Source organism: Garra rufa, chromosome 8 (genome assembly GCF_049309525.1).
Source record: "Garra rufa chromosome 8, GarRuf1.0, whole genome shotgun sequence".
NCBI classification, from domain to species: Eukaryota; Metazoa; Chordata; class Actinopteri; order Cypriniformes; family Cyprinidae; genus Garra; species Garra rufa.
The window spans coordinates 5,133,716-5,151,874 of NC_133368.1; the positions used below are offsets into that span (position 1 = coordinate 5,133,716).

Consider the following 18,159-nt stretch of genomic DNA (forward strand, 5'->3'; position numbering starts at 1 on the left):
GCGCGGAATTTCGCCAAAGTTCAGATTTTTCAACTCGTGCGAATGGCGCAGCAAACGCTTGAAACGTTCAATGCGCGCCGCTTCATTTGCGCTTCGTTTCGCGCCATAGGATGGCTATTCGTGTCTTTGCATTGACTTAACATGTAAATCACTCGCGCTTGCCGCTTCATTCGTGTCCGGTGTGAACGCACCATTACGGGTTTGGAATGACATGAGGGTGAGTAAATAAAAATAGTAACATTGTAAACCATACAGTTTTGTAATACTTAGCATTTTTGTGGAAACTCTAATTATTCCAACATGAATTTCCATGACATCATTAAAACCACAAAAGCTTAAGCTGAGGTCTCCATGGGTTGGTTCATACTGGTTAAGCTAGTAAAGAAAACAGGTGGGAACACCAACAAAGGAGCATCCAATATACATTATATACTATAATGTACATTCTGTACAGTCTGTATATGGTGGCATTACCCGAATCAGGTCCTTCCAATTAATATCAGCCTCATACACACAGCGTCATGTCTGGCCTCCCACAGATCTTTTAAGCTCATTGTGAGATTTCCTGGAACCGAAGACCCAGATGTTCCTGTAATCAACGTTGCACAGCTGCAGACACACACACAGGAGGAAGTTTCCTCGTCCACATCCTTCCCCCATCCCACGCAAAAAACCCTGAGCCCCGATCTAGGGATCACACTTCCTCAACACACAATCAGCATGGATATAATTACACACAGGTTGTTTTGTTTCGAGCAAGGGAACACAATCTCAGGCCCCTTTCTCGATCTGACGCCCCTCCCCTCACCTCCACCTCAAATCTGACACTCACAAAAACACCACGAACAAAAGCCAGCGCCACCGCTCAAGAGGACCTGTAGTGAACACACATTCTCTACTGATCACAATCACTCCTGAATGAAATAATAAAAGAAAACAGACCTAAAGCCATGATAACAACTATAACGGACCGCGAACCCGTACAGCAATGACGGACACAGTCGCAGGTCACTGTCTGGAGCTTTGACTCCCAACCTAGATTCCTTGCTGGAATGCATTAAACTGTTTTACACAAGAGACTGTATTTATATAGAAACATGAAACGCATGTGTGGAACATATGTGTAAACACTGATCAAACAACCTCCATACAGCACTGCCTCATGTCTGCTGCTAATAACGCTTCATGTGGCCTTACAACGACACTGGTCCAGAATCCTGACTCTGGCTGTGGTTTTCTGTAGATTCCTGACCACCTATTCCCAAAAAGAGCACAAGCTGGATCTTCAAGATGGTTGTTTTATTTAAATACAAGATGTCAAATTTTTTATGTGTCCACCAATGTTGGCCTACACTGGTTTAAGCTGGTTTGGTGCAGGTCTTACTAGTTAACCAGCATAGCCATGCTTTTCCTCAGCAAAATTTACAGGGATGATATTTTGAAGAATGTTGGTAGTAATAGATATGACAATATTAATGCTACGTTTCTGAATTGCTGCTGCTGTTATTGCTGTTATTGTAGATTATTTCTGCTGCAAAGCAAGTACAGAAACTTGCTACTGCCAATATATATGCTGATACACTGGTGTGAGTAGACATACTGCTGCTACACAAACAGCATATATAATAACCCATAGCAGGTCTATACAGGTGGAGCTGTGGAGGTGGAGGGTTTCAGAGGAACTCTGAAAGCGAACTGTGAAATGCTCTACTGAATGCTAACCGGCCATTTAAATGTAAAGCAGCAAGCTCATTGGCTGTGTATGCAACATGAATCAATCGTTTGTACCAAGTAGTTTAATGTTGTGAATATAATCTGTTTCAGAATTCAGAATCAAATTACAGGGGTGTAGAAATGACTCCAGAAAGATGGCAGCATCATATTGTTATTTTTACACAGAGATTAGTAGGTCTATTAGTAAAATCTGTTGACTTTAGCAATCTTTGTTGCATTGTGTGCAAATAGTAAACATTCAAAAATGAGGAAACAGCACTTCTTAAAGTTTTTTTTATTTTTTTCAAAGTTTGCATGCCTGTAACTCAAGAAGTATTCCAAATCTTTATTTTTAAGGCCCTACATGGTTTAGTTCCAGAGATATTGGAATTTTAATTGGGCTCCAGGAGCAAATCGTTAAAATGTACACATGGTCAACCAAATGTGGGTCAGTTTTCAAAATGATGATACTTCTTTTCTTTTAAAGAGGAATGTCCGAAGAACAAAAAATGTTAAAAATAGAGTTGTATCTTGTTTCCTTCTGTCGAGACAACTGCATTGAACATACCTGTCTGAGTGCCATAAATTTTCTTTTTCCAAAGTTTGCGTGCATGTAAGTCAAGAAGTAATCAAGATATTGCAATTTGCACGTGTCACCACATTTCCGACTTGAAATGTCCGTTGAGTGACGCTATAACTCTAATAATGCTCCATGACGTTTTAATATAACATTTACATTTACATTTATTCATTTAGCCGACGCTTTTATCCAAAGCGACTTACAATTGGGAACACGACATACAACAGCGACTTACAATTGGGAATCACGGCAACACCGCATTAAGGCACCATCAAGCTAACAATGCGACCCTGATAAAGAGATACCCAAACTAGCTCTCAGGAAAGCCAGAAACCACAAGACCGTACCATCTGCACTACACCTAAACCTACTCTATGGTATGAACAAAAGCGAATGTGACATAAAAACACAATCGCAAGCATGCCGTTTTAGCTTGGTTTTTGATCTTCCAGCTCTTTCGTCGTAAGTCATGTTTTTCACAAGATTCGTATCCAAGGATTCCTAAGTCCAATTCCGTGCCAGCTCAGCTACCGAGCAAGCTTGTTACATTTGGTGTTGTGTCCATTTTCGACCCCCTGCCAAATTATTGCTTCCTCTCGTTAAAATCGCAACATGATTCCCTCATCCTAACCCAGGATGCTTGCGGTTTTACTGTATCCAGTGTTTATTTATGTTGGAATCTGCGGTGATATGTACTTATTGCTACCTATTTCGCGCCTTGCGAAAAAGTTCCAACAGGTATGTTTTCTTCATGAGATCAGGTAGGATAGTTCATGTTGACATTAAACTAGGTGAGATATCCTGTGTGAACACCAGAAATACAGCATCCAAAACACAACATACAATATGCTGGTAGCCAACTACACTGGTCTTTTCAGAAAAGAATAAACACAATTAACTGGTAACAGTGAAGGACAATGTTGCGTGAATTGTCATACACATCCGTTTTAGGATAAAATCTGTGGATGGTCCATTAGCCCAGCTTCTGTCATGAGGACACCAGCTTTTTGTGTTTGTCCATTAGGGCAACAGGCTATTTAACAAGTATGATCGTGGAGCCTGGTAGAGCAGTGAAAGCTGTAGGTTAGAGTAGCTGACCTTAAAGGGATGGTTCGGAGTAGAATTGACTTCATTGCTATGCACTCCGAAGCCCATGTAAATGCCCCATCCAAAGTTTTTTTTACCTTAGTCAAACATTTATGGAGATATTAGAGTTTTTTGAATTGCTTGTTACAGGAGTGAATGGTACATGTGATGTATCTCGTAAATTGCACCACTAAACATGCAAGTAATCTTACCAAACTTGTACAGTAGTGTAAATAGGTTATGTACTCACAAAACGCTGCATCAGAACATTTGTAAGTCCACCATGAGTGTTTTAAAGACATGTTTTACCCGAGAACTACTAGTCTCAGAAACTCGAAAGTCGATGTCACTTCCCTGGTTTGAAAAAAGCACGTAAAAGTCCTCCTACTACATCTGTCTGCATGTCAACTTGTAGGAGGACTTTTACGTGCTTTTTTCAAACCAGGGAAGTGACGTCGACGTGTTGCCATTTGTAGTTTTTGAGACTAGTAGGGATCGGCTAAAACGTGTTTTTAAAACACTCATGGTGGACTTACAAATGTTCTGATGCAGCGTTTTGTGAGTACATAACCTATTTACACTACTGTACAAGTTTGGTAAGATTACTTGCACGTTTAGTGGTGCAATTTACGAGATACATCACATGTACCATTCACTCCTGTAACAAGCAATTCGAAAAACTCTAATATCTCCATAAATGTTTGACTAAGGTAAAAAAAACTTCGGATGGGGCATTTACATGGGCTTCGGAGTGCATAGCAATGAAGTAAATTCTACTCCGAACCATCCCTTTAAGTACATTGGAGCTCTGACGTGCTGAGAACAAATTGGAGCCGTCCAGCCCTGACCCCACCACTCTGAACAATGAGGCTATTTTACAGCTAAACAATTTGTAAAGCATGACTCTATTCAGCAGGGAGCGAGACTGCGTGTCCAGTGTGTGTATCTGAATTCATTTGTTTCACTGTTTTTATGCATGTGTGTGGGAGACAGACAGCAGCATTCTAGAAAAATGAGAAATAATGCATTACGTTCAATTGTCTATTGAGGCCATGATTAATTCGGATGTATTGTGGATTTCATGGCACATAACATCTGAATAGTTTTTAAAGCCATAACTATTTAGCATAACTATTTAAATTATATGATACATTTGTTTTAGCAGGACCAGTTCACAAAGATGTATGACTTTTAAATATGTGACCCTGGACCACAAAACCAGTCATAATGTTAAATTTTACAAAACTGAGATGTATACATCATATGAAAGCTCAATAAATAAGCTTTCCATTGATATATTGTTTGTTAAAATAGGACAATGTTTGTCTGAGATACATCTATTTGAAAATCTGGAATCTGAGGGTGCAAAAACATCAAAATACTGAGAAAATCACCTTTAAAGTTCTCCAAATTAAGTTCTTAATGCATATTACTAATCAAAAATTACATTTTGATATATTTATAGTAGGAATTTTACAAAAAATCTTCATGGAACATGATCTTTATTTAATTTCCTAATGATTTTTGCCATAAAAGAAAAATCTAAAATTTTGACCCATGCAATGTATTTTTGACTATTGCTACAAATATACCCCAGCGACTTAAGACTGGTTTTGTGGTCCAGGGTCACATATAGTCAGTTACAGTTGCAATACTATATATGTATACCATTTAATTAAAAGTTTATTTTACTTGTACTTAAGTCATCTAATTGTTTGGTTTGAATTGGCCAGATTCAGCATCTTATGACCAAAAGGAGCATTGACAGGTCATCACTGTTTCCATCTCAAGTTATTTGATTTATGAGATAATTTATCTACTCCGAATAACACCAAACCAAAACACAAGTAATCACGGCAACACCGCATTAAGGCACCATCAAGCTAACAATGCGACCCTGATAAAGAGATACCCAAACTAGCTCTCAGGAAAGCCAGAAACCACAAGACCCCAAAGGAAATAACACAGAGCACGCTGGGTTCAATTAATTTAAAGAAAAGTGGTCTAAATCAAAGGACACAAGAATGCCTTTTATTTACAGTGCCTTCCTGTTCCTCAGAAACCTCAGAGCTCCGCTTACTGTAAAAACAGGCCGACTGAACCGCCTTGCTTAATGTGTGGCAGAGACTGACCAAGGAGAGTGAATAATTGACTGATTACAAGATAAGAATGAATAGACACTGTTGAACAGAGAACAGAAAGTATTCTTTTCAGAGCTGCTGTGCTCCTGTTGCCAAACGCCCTTAAAGTGCTGCGCTCTTGTTTCAGGCTGGCTAGATCGGGATGAGTCATTTCAGTAAAGTGGGGGACCGCAAAACTCCTTACCAAGATGTGGAGAGGGGTTTTTTGAGGGGGGTGAGAGCGGAGGAAGTATGAGGAAGAAAAAGGAAAGAATGAAGACAGTAGAGACAGAAAAAACACCACAAGACTAAAAAAATCCCCTATGAAAGTCCAAAAGTATTGCAAAACATTACAATGAAAATGGTACAAGACATTTTTGTCAATTCCATGGTGCTAATATCGTGTGTTCACCACATGAAGTCCTTCAGAGCACCATAGTGGCAATAAAAAAATATTTCTGCATTAATTACTCATTAAATGTGTTCTGTTCTTCAACCAAGTCACAATTACAGACAAACACTAGTGACACACAAATGTAAATTTATGTCCCAGTCACATTTTCCTGGTTAAATAAACATTACTTACACCATCAGAAAAAAAATCTATTTTATATTTTTACATTAACAATTTAAATTAATGTTCTATTTATTAAAGCCAAGTATAAACCTCTTTAAGTTATGTTTTAAGCATTTTATTCCAAAATAATAATTTAAGGCAGTAACAATTTAAACAATGTGAATGTGAATTCTTTTTAATAGTTAACTTTGAACTATTTTTTTTATTTTTGGGATCATCAAAGATCCGTAAATGTTGAAAAAAAGGGTCTTATCTAGCGAAACGATTGGTTATTTTCTAAAAAAAAAAAAAAAAATTACAATTTATATACTTTTTAACCTCAAATGGGTCAACTCGGTGTTCCAGTTCATGACAGTTAGGGTAGGTGTAAAAAATCCCAAGTCATCCTACATCGCTATTTTACCTTTTTAACTTTTTTGGTTAAAAAGTATATAAACTGTCAATTTTTTTTAGAAAATATACCATTCGTTTCACAAGATAAGACCCTTCTTCCTCGGCTGGGATCATTTAGAGCAGGGGTGCCCAATACGTCGATCGCGATCTACCGGTCGATCGCAAAGGTGGTGTGGGGAGATCGCACGGCATTAATTAGACGTCAAATAAAGTAGTAGACGATCAGCCAATGTAGTCAGCCAATCATCCGTCCTCACTATTAATTTTGTCACTTGATTGACGTACAAGGCAGCCAGTCTGACATCTGTCCTTTTATGACACGAATCACCGCGCATGAACGTGCATACAGCGGCGCCAAGTGGCTGATTCCATTCAGTGCAAGTCATCAGAGTAAAGTAATTACAAAATTACTTAATGTAGTTGTATTGTGCAATATGGGTTCATGTAGTTAAGCAAGCTACACCAACATATAAAGAATTCTCAATATATTCATAAATAAATATATGTTCTTTTATAGTAGGTAGATCATTTTGACTTCGTCATTTTATAAGTAGCTCACAAGCCGAAAAAGTGTGGGCACCCCTGATTTAGAGCCATTTGAAGCTGCATTTAAACTGCATTTTGAAAGTTCAAACTTGCGGGCACCATAGAAATCCACTATATGGAGAGAAATCCTGAAATGTTTCTTTACGACTGAAGAAAGAAAGACATGACAATCTTGGATGACAAGGGGGTGAATAAATTATCTGCCAATTTTTGTTCTGAAAGAAAACTTCTTTAAATTAGTCTTCCCGTTAACGGCATTATATACTGTGACTTTCCCCCATTCATTCTCAACGCACGCTTTAGAGGGTCGGTTAAAACTCAATGGGTTCAGGGGAGGCGAGAGAGACATGGACTCCCATTGTTACTTTACCTGCTGGTGTTGCTGTTGGATTTTTTTTTTTTTTAAGAAAAACGTGTGATTTACACAGTGAAATATTAAATTTTGATATAAAACATAAAACAAATCCAATATTTCCTTTGCCTCCTCGGAGGAAACGCCCCTGATCAAAGACACTGGGTGATTATTTACAGGGCATAAGTGAATGACTAATAGGAGTCAATTAAGGAAATTAGGTGTCCTACTCTTTAAAATAAAGGCACACAAATCCTGTATTCTGATAAATATATTCTTCTCAAGATTAACTGGTTAGTGTGAACCACACCTCAATCACAAAAGCTTTCACAGGACTGTAACAATGCATTACAGAGATGCACAAAGCTGGAAAAAGCTATAAAAACATTGCTAAAGTTTTGGAGGTTCATCAATCCATGGTAGGATTTTACAAATGAAAAAAAGTTTGGGTTGTTGCTACTCTTGCTAGGGCTGGGTTGTCTATAACTGTGACTTTAATTAAGATCAGACCACATATTACAAGTAAGCAATGCAGAAATCTGGATATGCTCAAAGGGTTCACAAAGCTTTCTTGCTGTAAAACGCCATGATAAATGAACACAGTAATCACTCAAATTTTACTGTGTAAATATCCAAGTAACTACCAAAGACAGGATTACATTATTCTACATTAAGAAACTGTGGAAAATCTTCTAAGAGCCTGTCTGTGTCTTTTTTTCTTTCTTTCTTTATGCATTTCAGATTCAAATGACTCTTTGGACACTGTTGAAAAGTATGAATGTCAAGGATGAACCCACAGACTACATAAAGGTCAAGTAGTTCAATTTGAGAGAAAAAGAGCATTTATAAGAAGTCTTGCAGTGAGGTCTAGCTCAGATTATTTATACTGGAACGTTACACTATGTGTGAACATGTGTTGGTCACGCAACCGCACCTTAGTCTTTCCCAGCTGCCACTCTTTCTTTGTGACTTCATACTTCGTAAGAAGATCTGCACATTTCTTCCTCTCGTCCGCCGTGTGGTTTCTGTCCCTCACGATCATTGTGTATCTGCACAGGAAGTGGGCACAGCTTGAACATACAAACGCTCCACCTCACTCAATTTACTGTAAGAGAACAATGTACTGATAGATTCAGAAAAACCCTGGCATTGCTCATCTCGATTTCAAGGACATTAAAGGGATAGGTTACCCAAAAATGAAAATTCTGTCATTATGTCAACACAGATATTTTTGATGAAATCCAAGAGCTTTCTGACCCCGCATAGACAGCAATGCAACTGACACGTTCAAGGCCCATAGTAAGCTAGTAATAAGGTATTACAGTCTTAATTTGTGTTCTGAAGATGAATGAAGGTTTTATGGGTTGAGAACAACACGAAGGTGAGTAATTAATGACAGAATTTTCATTTTTGGGTGAGCTATCCCTTTAACTTTATACTTCCTTTTAAAAAACTGCCAGGGATCAAATATGCACATCTGGAAGATCTGGATTTTGAGCCTCAAACTGTATTTTGATGGACTGTCAGTGGTTTTGTGATGGTTTCTTGGCTATGTATCTCACCTGCTGAGGAAATCTTGTAAGGTTCTCCGTACAGGAAAGCCTGCTCTACGGATCTTCACTGTCTCCAGCATTCCAGAGTAACGTAGCTGATTCAGAACCACATCTGCATCAAATTTATTTGCATTCTGGAAGAAGATAGAAGGAGATGTCCATCAGCACTGATATAGACCGGTTATGCCCAATATTACTTTAAATTTCATGGACTAAAACTCAATATTCAACAATGGTCTAATTACACTAACACTAGTTCATAATAACACATTTGATTTCCGATTTCTGATGTTTTTCTAAGTTTTTCTAAGTTTATTGGTCTTTCCTCATTAACAATTTTTTGATGATGATGATAATTTTGTGGGATTTATGCTTTTTTAAAAAAAAAGAAATTGTATATACTTAACCATATTGTTGGTCACTATTGTTGGTCACTATGTATAGTGTCTAAATATAATTGTTAAATAATAAAAAAGGAAATTTACCCATGAGGTACAGTTGAGGTCAAAAGTTTACATATACAAGTTTATAAAACGACTTAGTGATAGTTTTTAATGAGTCCCTTGTTTGTCCTGAACAGTTAAACTGCCTGCTGTTCTTCATTAAAATCCTTCAGGTCCCACAAATTCTTTGGTTTTCAGCATTTTTGTGTATTTGGACCCTTTCCAACAATGACTGTATGATTCTGAGATCCATCTTTTCACACTGAGAACAACTCATGTGCATATGACTCATATGCAACTCTTACAGAAGTTTCAAATGCTCACTGTAGCTCCAGGCGTGAAAACTTTTTGAATTAGGGTAAATGTAACTTTTTTTGTCTTCTGGTAAACATGTAATCTTCTGTAGCTTCTGAAGGGCAGTAATAAAGAAAAAAATATATATTTAGCCAAATAAACAAAAATGTACACATCTTCATTCTGTTCCAAAGTTTTCACCCCCTGACTCTTTAAGCATCGTGTTTCCTTTTGGAGCATCAATGAGTGTTTGAATCTTCTGTAATGGTCCCTCAGTTGTCTTCAGTCTGAAAAGATGGATTTCAAAATCATACAGTAATTGTTGGAAAGGGTTCAAATACACAAAAATGCTGAAAAACTAAATAATTTGTGTGACCTAAAGGATTTTTCTGAAGAACAGCGGGCAGTTTAACTGTTCAGGACAAACAAGTGTATGTAAACTTTTGAACAGGGTCATTTTTATAAATTCAACTATTATTTTCTCTTGTGGACTATATGTAAACGTCTTTTTATGTGAAATATCTTAATCAGGTCAGTACTAAATAAAAAATAACATGCTTTTTTTTGTAAAATAATTAACATTTTGCAGAGTCTGCAAGGTGTATGTAAACTTTTGACCTTAACTGTATGATACATAAACTTAAAATATGTTCTCTGATAATAAATCTTAATAACTTAATTTAGTCAAACAGATATTTTTAACAGTTTAATATAAAAAAAAGACAAAAATGCTGAAATAAAATTTTTCGCAGTGACAAAGGGGAGGATCTGAAAAAATGCTTGGTGATGTTAACTGAAAAAAAAAAATGTTTCACAGTTGTTGATGAAAGATAAAAGACAAACATTTTATCTTTGGAATAACATACGCCGGATGAATCATTTTCAATGAGGAATTTTTATAGGACCTATTTTTATTTCACTATGACTTGTAACAGATAACAGAGATACTTGTTTTGATATGTCACATAAAGAACAAAAGATGTCTGTGGGCAGAAAAAAGGGTCAAACACCATCGTCAGCCATGGGAGCTTTCAGCTGGCATTGATTATGTCTATTGTGTGAGGTGTTGCGTCATGTTTAGGGGCGATCTGTAGCTGGATCAGTAACGTCAGTGCCTGGTGTTCAGCTGCTCCCACACTGTCCTGTCTTAGCAGGCTGTTTGATCGCTATGTTAAGGAGTGGGACTCATAGTTGGTGGCCTGGACATCTGGTGCATCTTAACAGCATGTTGCCTTTTGCCATGTCCTTCATTTCAATCAGCACAATCCAAACTGAAATTATCCTGTCAGGCTAATGTGACAATAGACTGAGGTGTATTTCTGGTCTCCCTGAGCAAACCTGGGTCAGGCATGAAGTATGCAGTCTCACAATTGTATTTAACGGGGCCCCGAGGTGAGATGAGCGCGGGATCACTGTTGTGTGGTGTAAATGATAGAAGAAAAGGTGTGGAATGACAGCGGGAGCCAGGCAGAGCGCCAGACAAGGTCACAGCCGTGATTCCCCTCCCTGAGGACAGTTATCACGATACAACAACCCCATCAGAAGCGCCAACCTGATCCTCTGCCCGCCGAAACAAGAGTCTTCTACAAATCAATGCAATCATAATAATTCCAGTAATATGGGAGCTCAAATGAGTGTTATTACAGCTTGATTGTATCACATAATGAAGGGCAGAGGCTTTGTGTGATTTTCTGGCTGTTATCTCTACATTCCTCTGCCGCAGGTCAGGAGTGTGATACTCCTCTCAGTGTCGCTGAAGCGGACAGCCGTGACCTCTGACCCCAGCACAGGCGGGTTTGGGCTGCAGGAATGTGCTGGCGGTGGGGATGGGCTGTTTCAATCTGAGCAGATCAGCACAAAGAGACTCTATGTACAGACTGCAGAACACCACGGACTGCTGGCTGTACCGCTTCTTACAATGTGATGATGCCAGATTGTCCTGTGAGTTTTTACTTTAACATAAGCAGAGGCCACTGTACTACTACTAATGATTTCATTAAACTCTCTTTAAACATGGTAAATTAATCATTTAAAAAAAATACTATTTTTTTAATCTATTATTACTTGTCTTATCACTTTGATATTTAATGCACTGTTTAAAGTGATGGTTCACCCAAAAATAAAAATTGCCGTTTCAAATCCGCAAGACCTTCTTTGCAACTAACATGTTCAAGGCCCAGAAAGGTAGTAAGGACATTGTTAAAATAGTCCATGTGACATCAGTGGTTCAACTGTAATTTTATGAAGCTATGAAAATACTTTTTGTGTGAAAATAATGAAAATAATGTCTTTATTCAACAATTTTCTCTTCTCCGTGTCTGTCTTTGACGTGCATTCATGACAGTACCACGAGGCAAAAGAAATTATTTTTGTTTTCTTTGCACAAAAAAAAGCATTCTTGTAGCTTCATAAAATAATGGTTGAACCACCGATGTCAAATGGGCTATTTTATCCATATCCTTACTACCTTTCTGGGCCTTGAACATGTCAGTTGCGTTGCTGTCTATGCAGGGTCAGAAAACTCTTGAATTTCATCAAAAATATCTTAATTTGTAGGGATGCACCGATACCGATACTGAGCTCCTCATACTTGTACTCGTTAAAATCCCCCGATACCAAACACCGATACCACACAGCTGTGACAAGTGCATATTCAGACAGAGAAACATCCACAACAGAACAACAAACAGCAGAATGGAGTCCTTAGAGGTTAAGGATGTCTACGAAGTATTTATGTATGCAATTAATATAATGTTAAACATTCAGTAATGCCTGTATAGCTGATGTGCGCAAGATAACTGAGAGCTGATAATCAAAGCACGCAGCTGGATTGAGCGCGCGGTGGCGCAGATGCGCGAGCTTGTCAAATGAATGTCCCTTTCTCACAGACATCACTGGAAACTAAACAAACTACCATTATACATATTTTAGTTTCTGTACCCAATATTTTACTAAATTACCAGTAAATTTAAAAATATCGGTATCGGTACTCGGAATCGGCAAGTACCAAAAATAAAAGTATCGGTATCGGCAGGGGCGCCGCTAAGGGGGGGAAAGTTAGGACAATTCTAAGGGCCAACGCCATTTAGGGGCCCCCAGAGATCTGCTTTTGTGTGGTAGGGGGGGCCCAACCTCATATTTTGTCATAGGGCCCAAAATTGCGAGCGGCGCCCCTGGGTATTGGGCGAGTACTGGAAAAAGTGGTATCGGTGCATCCCTATTAATTTGTGTTCTGAAGATGAACGAAGGTCTTACAAGTTTGGAACGACATGTGAGGGCAAGTAATTAATGACAGAATTTTATTTTTTGGTGAACTATCCCTTCAAGTAGCTAACCTGGATTACATTTTATTAAAATATTAAATCATAACATAAATCAGAAGCAATATGACATTCTTAAAACTTGCAAAAATATGCCAGAGTAGTTTAAAACAAAATATACTTATATTCAAGACATATTCTTTCAAAACAAGTCTTAATATCGAATGCACTGTTGCTTAAAGAAAATGTATCTTGTATCAAAATATTTTAGAAATTTTCACTGGAAAAATAAGACTTAATAAATACTTGTTAAAATAGGATTTTTTTTTTTGCAGGGTAGGTGTAAATACAGGAATAATTCACTTAAAAATCTAAATTCCCATTTACCTATCGTCTTACTATTCCTAACCCATTGTGATTTTTTTTAATTCATTTAACAAAAAAGGAAAAAACTGCATTCAAGGTCTTATTTTACACAGAATGAAAGCATATAGTGACTAGTGAAAGTCAAGCTAAAAAAGTCATCATCACTGGCAATCTCTCACATAGCTCTCAAATCTCATTTGCATTTCTGCAAATTCAAATTTGATACATCTATATTTGGTTACGAGACAAGCAAGAACCAGCGCTGCTTGACGTCAAACATTGCGGACACCTCTTGATGTGCTGGGTCAAACACATCTTGATGTGCCAGGTTTGACTATGCACGTGCTTGATTATGATTCTGGAACTATAGGGGAAGGGGAAGGTTACTGGTGAATAACTTAAATCTTGGATTGTTCCACCAATAAAGCAACCGTAAACCCTAGTCACTATTGGTCTATTGTCAAAAGAGTAGCAATGTATAAAACACAGCTCATATCAAGTCACTTTCAAGCAAAGCAGCTTTCTGTTGGTCAATGCAGCAAATACAAATTGCCAAATGGAACATGACTGAAACGTGTGAGGAACATTTTTATCCTCATGTAAAACCTCCGAACAATTCCTACTGAAATTACTTAATTTTACCTGCTAAAATGAACAGAGCAGAGGTAAATGTGACTGCACTTTCGATGCAGATTTGTAACATTTGATGTGCATTAATTGCAAGGACTATTTTTGACCTAAATAATGATATTATGATGTTTTTATCAGCTTTCATTCTGTTGGCCATTCACTGCAGAAAATCCACTGATGAGCAAGTGACGCAATGCTAAATTTTTCCAGATCTTTTCTGATGGAAAAACAAACTCATATACATCTTGGATGGCCTGGGGGTGAGTAAATGCAAGTTTTTATTTTTGGGTATACTATTCCTTTTAGTTGCTTTTTGATTGTTGTGTAACATGGAAAAGAGCAGCATGAACATTCATTCATAACTTCTTTTATGTTTGACAGAAAAAGGAAAGTGAAATATGTTTAAAATGACCTGAGGGTGAATAGATTATGATGGATTGTCATTCTGAAGTGAACTATTCATTTGAAAATGACATCTGAAGCGTTTTAGAAGATTGATTTTATTGTCTGTTTAACTCAATAAGCAAAGTACACTACCAGTCAAAAGTTTAGACACACAAGTGTGTCCAAACTTTTGACTGGTAGTGTAAATGTGGTTTGACTGTGATATGGACAGTACAAAAAAAGTGCCTATCTTACCTTCTCCATGTTAGGTTTGATGCAGCGCACAAAGAAAGGGTTGGAGGCACTTAAAGTGGCCATGAGTGCATGAAGAGAGTCCTGAAACGCACAGTCACAATAACACTAAATTACACCCTGCACAGGAAAGTAACAGCAACAAAACTGCCGTTCAGCAACCACAGCTGCTATTTGCTTGTCTGTCCCACATCTCCCGTTGAGGAGGGCAAACACAGGCAGTGGCAGAGCTAGTATTTACCCAGTCACATCAAGGACCCTTCAACCTGGCCCTCTGTCCCACAGTCTCAGACGGCCAGGCTCCAGGCCGGCTTTAATGACAGGGGAACAGGGGAACATGCACGGACCCTGTCAAACCCTTGTGCCCGGTTTGTGGGTAATCCCCTGGCTTTAAGAGCCACAGTACAAGGGCAGCTGCCAAATCCCCTGCACGGCAGTTATGACATGCAAAGCCCCGTAACCCCCGCAAACGGGCAGATATACAGGGACATAGACAAGAGGACAAAACACACACATGCAAGGTACACACAGTTATATAAGTGCACAAAAATGTAGGTTTGCATGCATAACCTGGAATTTCCACCCAAAAAGCATGAGTTGAAGTCAAACGTTTACATACACCTTGCAAAATCTACAAAATGTTTATTATTTTACCAAAAAAAAAAAGAGATCAAACAAAATGCATTTTTTAGTACTGACCTGAATAAGATATTTCACATAAAAGATGTTTACATATAGTCCACAAGAGAAAATAATAATTGGATTTATAAAAATGACCCCGTTCAAAAGTTTACATACACTTGATTCTTAATACTGTGTTGTTACATGAACGATCCACACTGTTTTTTTTTTTCTTTTAGTGATAGTTGTTCATGAGTTTGTCCTGAACAGTTAAACTGCATGCTGTTCTTTATAGAAGCACTTCAGGTCCCATAAATTCTTTGGTTTTTCAGCATTTTTGTGCATTTGAACCCTTTCCAACAATGACTGTATGATCTTACAACTGAGGGACTCATGTGCAACTATTACAGAAGATTCAAATGCTCACTGATGCTTCAGAAGGAAATGCATTAAGAACCTTTTGAACAGTACATTGATGTGTAAATAATGTCTAAATATCATTTTTTAATGACTGCCTACAGGAGCTACAGAAGATACTACCCCAATCTTTAAATTCAAAAAGTTTTCACCCCTGGCAATTAATGCATTGTTTCTCCTTCTGGAGCATCAGTGAACGTTTGAACCTTCTTTAATAGTTGCCCCTTAGTTGTCCTTAGTGTAAAAAGATGGATCTCAAAATCATACAGTCATTGTTGGAAAGGTTTTAAATACACAAAAATGCTGAAAAACCAAACAATTTATGGGACCTGAAGGATTTTTCTGAAGAACAGTGGGCAGTTTAACTGTTCAGGGACTCATGAACAGCTATAACTAAAAAAAAAAAAAAACACACACACAGCTGTGGATCATTCAGGTAACAACACAGTATTAAAACTTTTGAATAGGCCATTTTAATGAATTCAACTATTATTTTCTCTTGTGGACTATATGTAAACATCTTTTACATGTAATATCTTATTCAGGTCAGTACTAAATAAAAAAAATAACATGCATTTTGCATGATCCCTCTCTGCAAGATTCTGCAAGGTGTATGTAAACTTTTGAACTGTATATTAACTCACTGTAAACTCTAACTGTAAAAAACATCAGATGGTACATTCAAATCATTGAGTCAGTGTCTCACCCTGAACTGAGAGCTGACGGTGGGTTTGCGGCGGGCAGTGCCCATCTTCAGAGTCTCGTCTCCATTCCTGCTACCAACACGCTCAAACAGGTCATAGATGAAGTCAAGCCTGAGTGACAAACAAAAGAGACAATATCACTCACAAACATCATTCACATCAGCAGAAACTGCTTCGGGGTAGCTGGATGTTTAAGATTTAGATGAATATATACAAGAAAGTGTATGCTTTTGGAACAGCTTATTGCCTTCATTAGATCATTTTAGGTCCTTCAGTGTAGCAAATTCATTTTTAAATATAAAAATATCCCATGTAGTCTCATAAAATAACTTATAAAAGCTGCATAAATTAATAATTTTAGATGCAGTTGAGCACCACATGTCAAATTCCCAAAAATATTTCTCGTCAGCTGTCCTTATATATATTTGTAGTATGAAAAGTATCATTTACAGTACATACATCACTGATCTCATGACAAGCACTAAGGGTTAGGGTTAGGATCCACAGCATTGCTTAGAATAGCAGAAATGTGGTGAATGATTTGTTACCTGCTGTCCTTCAGCATGTTGAGAATATCATCTCTGAATGTGTCTCTGTTCTTCTCCAGAATGCCCCGCACATCATACAATACCTGACACACACAAAGACAAATACAGTTATTTTTACATAACCTATTAATGTGTCTGTCCTAACATTTCTCACTGAACTGAATCTAATTGTGCATGTGAAGAAGATACCCTGTCTCTGTTCCTGTGTTTTACTTTCAGTCTGTTAATGAGAGACCTAAAAGCGAGGTTGATCGAGCCGCTGCAGTTTAATGCAGTCACCTGTTGAGAATTACTCAGTCATGACCTCCGCGGCGACAGATTCCTCCATTGATCTTAACACCATGAAATAAACTCCTGAGCTGTAGCATCCATGACACATGCAGGGGGTATTTATAACACCATCTCGATAATTACAATCTCTCATTTAAACAGAGAATTCATCCGAAGGCCGATCTTTCATTTGTGTTGGCCTAGAGAGCAGATGCTAAAGATATTCTCCATCTGAAAGCATTTGAAAGACTGGACTGATATTGTGGGAAGCATGTATCATGTCAGACATTTCACATGCAAGACTGTGGTGAAGATATCTGGTATAATTAGTCATTTTCCACTAAAAATTCCACTAAAAGACAAGATATTTACATGAGAAGCAAGATGTAAGTCTTAATACCCTGTGCAATTATATCTGTTTTTACTAGAAAACGAGACTAAAATGCTGAGTAAAATGACTTTTTTGGAATAGAGAGAGAAGTCCAAGTAGGAGCGAGAATACAAACTGTCAGGAAAAGAGAAACGGCAACTAGAGAAGTAGCTAGACAGCATGCTAAATGCTTCTCACGGGAGTGCATGTTAGTGTGGTTTCCAGCACATTAAACTGTGGAGGCTTCGTGTGGTGCCCATGGTAAAAGGGCAAACCAACTCTTCACTTTCCATCTCTCTCTCTCCCTCTCTCTCTCTCTCTCTCTCTCTGTGCTTTTTTTCTGCATACTGCTCTGACTGCTTTCTCTCACTCTCCTGAAAAGACTAATTCCTCTCTTAAAGCCTGAAACTGATACTGCAGATGATGACAGAAGCCTGGGGAAGTCCAGTGTTCACTGTCTCCAACAGTGCAATAGTGATAGACAGGGCTATAGGCCAATATTTAAGATTATAGGTATTAACAGAAATGGCCATTCCTCCTCATGCTGTTGCTTCCATTGTGCTACTAACCATCTTGTTAATGAATAATGCCCGTTTTGTTTTAAATTATACATTATAAACAGTTAGTGTGAGGCCTTGATGTATTAGCCTTACCTGAGGCCTTGTGCCTACAGCTAAATC

The 18,159-nt window shown here is 37.9% G+C and overlaps 1 protein-coding gene across 1 annotated transcript in view; it reads right to left on the reverse strand.

Moving 5' to 3' along the window:
- Window positions 1–18,159, reverse strand: part of myo10l3 (myosin X, like 3) — a 72,638-nt gene that overhangs the window by 21,921 nt on the left and 32,558 nt on the right. The window contains exons 16-20 of the mRNA XM_073845934.1: window positions 16,840–16,922; window positions 16,294–16,402; window positions 14,553–14,633; window positions 8,930–9,054; window positions 8,302–8,416 (exon numbers count right to left, since the gene is read on the reverse strand). Coding sequence (XP_073702035.1) covers window positions 8,302–8,416; window positions 8,930–9,054; window positions 14,553–14,633; window positions 16,294–16,402; window positions 16,840–16,922 — 513 coding nt within the window. The remainder of the gene's footprint in view (window positions 1–8,301; window positions 8,417–8,929; window positions 9,055–14,552; window positions 14,634–16,293; window positions 16,403–16,839; window positions 16,923–18,159) is intronic.